Source organism: Cucurbita maxima, unplaced genomic scaffold (genome assembly GCF_002738345.1).
Source record: "Cucurbita maxima cultivar Rimu unplaced genomic scaffold, Cmax_1.0 Cma_Scf00014, whole genome shotgun sequence".
In the NCBI taxonomy this organism is placed as follows: Eukaryota; Viridiplantae; Streptophyta; class Magnoliopsida; order Cucurbitales; family Cucurbitaceae; genus Cucurbita; species Cucurbita maxima.
Window position 1 is genome coordinate 2820809 of NW_019272030.1, and position 7553 is coordinate 2828361.

A 7553-nucleotide genomic window follows, 5' to 3' on the forward strand; every position below is an offset into this window, starting at 1 on the left:
GGGGGGGGGGATGACCTATTGTTAATGTGTTCGTTCATTTTGATTGGGTTTTCCTTTGAGCTTTGACTAATTCACAATCTTCATGATTCATATTGGGCACTTACAGGAGCTACAGAAGCATGGCAGCCCTGATATCATTTTGGCATTGGTCGGTAACAAAGCCGATCTTCTAGAGAAAAGGAAAGTATCTGTTCAGGTAAATTCAGTGTTATTCAATCAAATGGCGTCTTGCAAAATGGGGAAAAGATCTTGTAACTCACTAATATGAGATACTTATGTTTCACTTTTGAAGGATGGGACTGAGTATGCAGAGAAGAATGGAATGTTCTTTATTGAGACATCTGCAAAGACTGCAGATAATATAAACGAGCTGTTTGAGGTATTCCTGATTTTATCCTTTTAGTATGACTTTCATAGCTGCTGTTGGTATACAAGTTTGTATAGCGATTTTTATGATATTCCGCAGTTCGAAGAGAGGTATCAAACAGTTTTAATTATTTTCTACCATCCCATAGTGCACGTTGACTTTTAGAAGTTCAGAATCTGCTTTATCATTGTCATAGCCAGAAATCTTCATAATATTCATTAGAGTTGCGGAACTTTAGCAAACCAATTCTCAATTGGTAATTGAAATCCAGAAGATGTGAAGTTCGAACGTTCTTTCACCCCAGCTTTTTGTATGGTGGTTGTATCTATCATTATGCTAGCTCCATAAGGTGTCGAACGCTCACCTTAAATCTCTATCGGTGGTTCTATCTTGTCACGATTGCTCAATGCCACCATTAAAATAGTGGCTCACTGGAGGACAAGTTCGGTTGGAATTTTTCTGACTGTTACCTCTTAGCTGATTTGTTGTTTGTTTGGACTAGAATGTTCTTTTGCCTATTTCTCTAATTCGTGCTCTATCGAATGCTTGATGAAACAGCTAGCTGTGGAATTTTTTTTTTCTACGACCGACCTTTTTGTTGAAAAAATGGACTAGTCCTCTGATAATTATTTATTTTCTATATTTTACCCGAAAATTGAAATCTTTGAGAAACACATATCGTGCTTGAATTATGTGAAGATGTTCGATAGTTGTCAAGATCACTTAGCTGAGATCCTGTCTCCCTTTCATATAATGCTTCTCTAGAAACACATTTCACCATCCCAAGAGGGGCAGTTTAAGATCCATGGCTTTGTAGATTTCACCAGATGGTTCCACTCAAATACATTTCAAGATCAAACATTTCTTCTTTATTTGATTTGGCAGGAGATAGCAAAGCGCTTGCCACGACCAACTTCCTCGTGATCTTGCCATGACGTGAATGATTTTATCAGCAGCAGCAGCAGCTTAATTTTCAGGAAATCAGCTTGCTCCCATGTGATCTGTGTATAGTTCTGTGAGTCCTGCAGCCTTATGCTTTGTTATTTGATTTGACTTGTTGATATCTTAAATCTAAAAGTGTAACATTAAACAGATATGAAAATGGCGAAAAGATTCATTCCCCCTTTAAACCACAAACTGCATTTGTAAACTATATTTGCTGTGACTGAGATAGAATCATTACTTAGCTTATTTTTCCTCTTTCTTTTAGATAGGATTTAGTGGGAGTGGATAAACGGAAACTCTATATGCAATCTCTAAGTGCATTGAAGGGATCAAACTGGGCACTCATTTCTATGTGGATGGGTTTATCTTGTGAGCCTCTGGAGGGAATAATTTGAATCTAAGATCTTTTAGTCGAGAGGATATAGTCTATGTCAGTTGAAATATAAGCTGCTTATGTTCGTGGAAGCTTCTAGAATATTTCAAACTCGGCCAAATGCTTTCATCACTTGATCATGATTCATGTCGATCTTGCAATCATAGTATCGATTAGTGATCCCTCGACCTCTCTCTTTCTTGTTTCTTTTCTAGTATTCTAATTAGAAGATGATGTATTTTGGGTTTGAAATTTTCGGCATTTAGTTCTAATTTAATTTCTATAATTTTAAAAGTCTCAAATTGATTTTAGAGTAATTTTGTTAAATTTGAAAATTAAATATATGGTTTAGATAATTTTTCAATTAAGTCTAATTTTTAAATAATATTTTTGGGGAATTTTCATTCGTTTAGAGACTTTTTTTTTTTTTTTCCTTTTCAATTTGAAATCAAAGAAATTAAATTAAAACTTTTAAAACGAAAATACACCAAAAAAGTTACAAATTTAAGTGATTGGGGTGAACCGGAGAGGTACAGTCACGTGGATCCCGGCATCACTTGGCACGGTGGTCGCCGCCGGGTCACGTGCTCCTACGGAGGCTTTTTTTTTTTTTTTTTTTATAAATATATATATATATATTTAATATATAAGAATATTGTGAATTTACCTGAAAACCAGTGCCTTTATTCGGGTGCAGATGAAAGTTGAAACGCCCATAACATTCTTCACACCCAAGGACAAATCATAATTATATATATATATATATATATATATATATTTATTTATTTATTTATTTTTTAAAATCCTCGACTTCCTATGTTTATAATTTTAATTTTTAAGCAATAAAATGATAAAAGAAAATAAATATGACTAATATTTAAAAATTATAAATAACACCGTCAATATTATTTATATAATTTTTGTAAATAATGTGATAAATAATATTAATGCTACTTTCCAAATTGAAATAAATAGTAACAAAATCAATTGAAATTGAATAATAAAATATTCTTCCATTTTCAATCCAAAAAAAAAAAAAAAAATTATATATTTTTTTTTGGAACAATTTGAAACTTTTAATATTCCTTAATGGAAATTAAAACTACCTGTATTTCATCTCAATCTATTTTCATTTATTTAAAAAAAAAAATCACTATTTATCCTATTTATTTACATTTCACAATTTCCAAAGCGAGCTAGTGATCTAACACGTGGATGATCTTTTAAGGAATTATTATTATTATTATTTTGATAATAGTTATTTTAATTATTATTATAAAAATTAAATGTAATTTGATTTTGATTATATTTTAGATATTATTTCAATGTAATTTGATGTTTGACTTTTTCTTTTTTTTATAAACTAATTTCAGGATTTACGAACTATTTAAAATGTTAAAATATAAATTAAATATTTTATTATTATTATTTTTCCTTAAGCTTTTAAATAATCAATTTATAATTTTATTTTCATAAATTCACTGCGATTCTATTGCAACACGACATCATCAACATCTTTCTTCCCGCGGTCCTGGATCACCGCCCTTATGGCCACAGCCACACGGCTGGGTAAGATCGCCGTTGCCGCCGTAGCCACCGCTGCCGGCGGATCAATCCTGCTTCAGCCTTCTCTCGCCTCTAATGACCGTGGTACCAGTGGTCACGCTCTCGAGTCATACAGGAACAAGATCAATGATCTGACAGCAGTTGTTCCGCCCCGATCGGTTCAGGAGTCGGCTCTGATCGGTGCCAGCCCCGTCAATCCTCTTGACATTCTCGTTGTTGGCGGAGGCGCCACTGGATGTGGCGTCGCGCTCGATGCCGTTACTCGAGGACTTCGCGTAGGCCTCGTCGAGCGCGAGGATTTCTCATCCGGGACGTCTTCGCGCTCTACCAAGCTCATTCATGGAGGTACTGAGAATTTGAAGAATTTGAAATTCTGTCATTGTTCATTCTTTGAATAAGCTGTGTAACCTTGTTTCGAAATTCCTGCTTTGGTCGTTCGTTGAATAATGATTGATACGGTGAAATTCTGCCACTAAATTTCATAATTTTGGTTCCGGTTATATGTTAGATTTGATACGAATGGATTGAATAACGATAACATGGAATTTTATTCGGTTTCTAGTTCTTGGACGCTAAAATGTCTCGTATTCGTTCTCAGGCGTGCGGTATTTGGAGAAAGCAGTGTTCAATTTGGATTACAAGCAGCTTAAATTGGTGTTTCATGCGCTTGAGGAACGAAAACAGTTTATTGAAAATGCACCACACCTATGCCATGCGTTGCCCTGCATGACACCTTGTTTTGACTGGTTCGAGGTCATCTACTATTGGATTGGGTTGAAGATGTACGATTTGGTTGCAGGGTCTCGCCTCTTGCACTTGTCTCGGTACTATTCTGCCCAGGAGTCCGTGGAGCTCTTCCCTACCCTTGCTAGGAATGGTCAGGGCAGAAGTTTGAAAGGCACCGTTGTGTATTACGATGGGCAGATGAATGACTCGCGAGTCAATGTGGGGCTTGCTTGTACTGCCGCAATGGCTGGTGCGGCGGTGCTGAATTATGCAGAAGTTGTGGGATTTTTGAAGGATGAGGGCAGTGATCGAATCATCGGAGCGACTATTCGTGACAAGTTGTCAGGTCCCAACCTCTTTTGCAATCTTCTACATCTGAACTGAGTTGTTTTGAGAAACCTTTTTTAAGTTAATTTTTACAGGGCATGTCATGTGGATGCTTACAGTTTCACTGGAATTGGAATCTTCAGGGTTCAACCTCTCTCTCGAAAAAAAATATATATTTTTACCCTTTCCCCATTCTCTTTCCCATGTCGATTTTGTTGCTTTGTGGCAATTACTGTTCAAGGATTGGACATCAGTTGAGGGGCCCCGAAAAATTATCATCTTCAACATATGACTAGAATCCTCGGAACACTCGTCTATTTTTCGTTGATCAACTTGCTATATTGATTTAAGATCAACCCAAGAATCTCCTGTTAGAAGATGGAGCTAGATTTTACATGGTTCTGTATGTGGCACAAATGACAATAGATGCTAGTTGAAATTACACAAATAAATAAGTAATGGAGTAATGAATAAAATTGTAGACTGGCTTATATATTCCTTTTATTTATCTGATCCTCACTGTCACTTACTATTTATGTGTACCAGGTAGAGAGTTTGATACCTATGCAAAGGTGATTGTCAATGCTGCTGGGCCATTTTGTGACTCAGTGAGAAAGATGGCCGATAAAGAGGCAGTGTCTATGATCTGTCCCAGCAGTGGTGTTCATGTAGTTCTCCCTGATTATTATTCTCCCGAAGGAATGGGTCTGATTGTTCCCAAGACTAAGGATGGGCGTGTTGTTTTTATGCTGCCATGGTTAGGACGAACAGTTGCTGGAACCACAGATTCCAACACTGGCATCACTATGGTTCCTGAGCCACACGAGGATGAAATTCAGTTTATACTGGATGCAATCTCTGATTACCTTAACGTGAAGGTATGTGATTTTATATTCTAACCCATAACAAGGTATTTGATTGATCATTATCACCTGTTTCTTTTTCTTTTTCAATATAACTTGATTGCATGAATAGCTGTGTTAAGATTTAAAACAGTTAAGAAATTTTTTTAGGACCTCCTGATTTCCATGTATTTTATCTGCATTTATGTTTGTGCTTTTCATCCATAATTTATACAAGGTTGTCTTCTCCTGCTTTGTGATAAGAACGTTGAAGCTCAAAATTCTTATCCCTTTTATCTTTTTATCTTTTGGTTTATTGTTTGTCTTCTTATCTAATCAGTCTAAGTTAATTTGGTTCTCATTCTTGGCATTGATGATTTAGAATCCTTTAGAAAATTAACATTTTGAAAGATCTTACTTGATTTCCTGGACCAGGAAAAACATGGTAGTTGTCATATTCTTTCAGCTTATGTATCTGTATCCTTGTTGCTACTTACTACATTGCTTCATTAAGATTTGCCTGTAACCTCAGTTGGTAAGTACACTCACAATCGAAATCTGTAGCAAAATATGCTTTGAAAATTAAAAGAAAAAACTTTTCAAGGTATAAGAAGACGACTTTTTTTTGTTGATTCCTAATCGTTTTTGGTTTCATGTATTAAGTTTGAGTTATATGATTTGTCTCTGTTGATTCCTAATTATGTATTTATTTTTTTATTTTTGTTCCAACTATTAATTTTTCTTGGCTTTAGTGAAATGTCCAAGTGTTAAAGATTGTAGGGGTAATATCATGATAAAGGAGGGTAGCATTTTAGCACGGTATACTTTTTAGGTCTCCTCTTTAACACTTAATAAGCTAAAATAAAATTGTGGGTTTTTCTGTTTAGTATTTGTGTAGCAGTAGAGTTAAGGTTAGTCATCTCTTCCTAAGTTTGCTTGTGGAGAATAAGTTTAAAGATGACTCAGACTAATGTTTATTTTACTGTTCCGTCATGTGGATGGTTGAAGCTATCCAAACAGATGGTTATCAGTGATATGATTTTGACTGCTGGTATTTGATGCAGCGAAGGGGACTGTAGATGTGTAGGTGGGTGGGGATTGTGCCTGATGGATAACTTATATATTATGCATATTTTTCAATGTTTAAGCCCTTCATGGCCCCTGAAAAGTTGTTTATGTTGTTCTAGTTAGCTTCACTTGCACGTGATAAAAAATTGATTCCGTTTCCTCCATTCTGATAGTCTTCTTCAAGAGATCCAAACTGAATTCCTCTTCTAATTTTAGGTGCGGCGAACAGATGTTCTCTCAGCTTGGAGTGGTATTCGCCCTTTAGCTATAGATCCATCAGCTAAAAATACGGAGAGCATCTCAAGAGATCATGTTGTTTGTGAAGATTATCCCGGATTGGTCACAATTACTGGTGGGAAATGGACTACTTATCGGAGGTACTATTATCCTGGCTGTGTCATAAAATATCTGGCCTACACGCTTGAGAATTGTTAATAATTGAAATGGAAATTTTAATGCATGTAGTAAGTAATCAATAAGGTCTTGCCGTAAAGGCTGGCTGGCAGAAAGGAATTCATAGTGAGCTTTGCACCTTAGATGTTTTGACACTCTTTATCTTATAGTCTAGAGTAAAGCACATTATCGAATTGTAAGACATAATCACATAAATGCTCGTTTCTATCTGATTTTATCTTTTTTTTTTACCTCCGACCTTTCTTCTTCCTTCAATGTCTTCACACTTTCTTTTTACCACGAGTATAGTTCTGATTTGAACTGGTTTCAGCATGGCAGAAGATGCTGTTAATGCAGCTATAAAGTCCGGAAAGCTAAAGCCGACAAATGAATGTGTAACTAACAAGCTGCGACTTGTTGGTGGAGATGGATGGGGACCTGCATATTTTACTGTCTTAGCTCAACAATATTTACGCATGAAGAAGAGTCATAGTGGTAAAGTTGTCCCCGGAGTTATGGACACTGCAGCTGCAAGACATTTATCTCTTGCGTATGGCATTTTAGGTGAAAAAGTGGCCGCTATAGCCCAGGTTTGTGTTTCTCTCTATACCATTGCTAACTCTTTTTATTCTTTTTTTCTTTCTTTTCGTACCTATTTCACGTGTCTCTAAAACAGTTATCTGCTTTAACTACCCTTCATGCTGTATATTGATAGCATAGTCATATTAAGGATGAAAAGGTGTTAGTCTGCGAACTTGTCGTATGCTACAAAAATAAGTGGTTGGCACCCTTAACTCTCAGATGGGACAATCTGCAGGATGGTAATGTGGCTTTATCCTCCAAATTGTTGTGGTTTTTCTCTTAGGAGATAGATCCCCTTTGGAGGATTTCTCGTTACAAGTATGGATTGAAAAAGGATGGGGGGGGGGGGGGGGGGGGGGGGGGG

The 7553-nt window shown here is 36.1% G+C and overlaps 2 protein-coding genes across 5 annotated transcripts in view; both read left to right on the top strand.

Moving 5' to 3' along the window:
* LOC111489640 (ras-related protein RABF1-like) overlaps nucleotides 1-1669 on the top strand; it is a 4940-nt gene extending 3271 nt beyond the window's left edge. Inside the window, exons 6-9 of one of the 3 annotated variants that reach the window (XR_002719413.1) lie at nucleotides 107-196; nucleotides 293-379; nucleotides 1253-1382; nucleotides 1578-1669. Coding sequence is in view for 1 of the 3 variants with exons in the window: in XM_023137959.1 (XP_022993727.1) it covers nucleotides 107-196; nucleotides 293-379; nucleotides 1253-1291 (216 nt within the window). In the remaining 2 variants the exon portion in view is untranslated. The other 2 variants (XR_002719414.1, XM_023137959.1) reach the window with 2 other exon arrangements.
* A 1503-nt stretch (nucleotides 1670-3172) lies between these two features.
* The window catches only part of LOC111489330 (glycerol-3-phosphate dehydrogenase SDP6, mitochondrial), a 6606-nt gene continuing 2225 nt past the window's right edge, over nucleotides 3173-7553 (top strand). For both annotated transcript variants that reach the window (XM_023137493.1, XM_023137494.1), the window contains exons 1-5: nucleotides 3173-3596; nucleotides 3850-4323; nucleotides 4851-5182; nucleotides 6431-6591; nucleotides 6939-7197. In XM_023137493.1, coding sequence (XP_022993261.1) covers nucleotides 3233-3596; nucleotides 3850-4323; nucleotides 4851-5182; nucleotides 6431-6591; nucleotides 6939-7197 — 1590 coding nt within the window. In that variant the 5' untranslated portion in view covers nucleotides 3173-3232. The remainder of the gene's footprint in view (nucleotides 3597-3849; nucleotides 4324-4850; nucleotides 5183-6430; nucleotides 6592-6938; nucleotides 7198-7553) is intronic.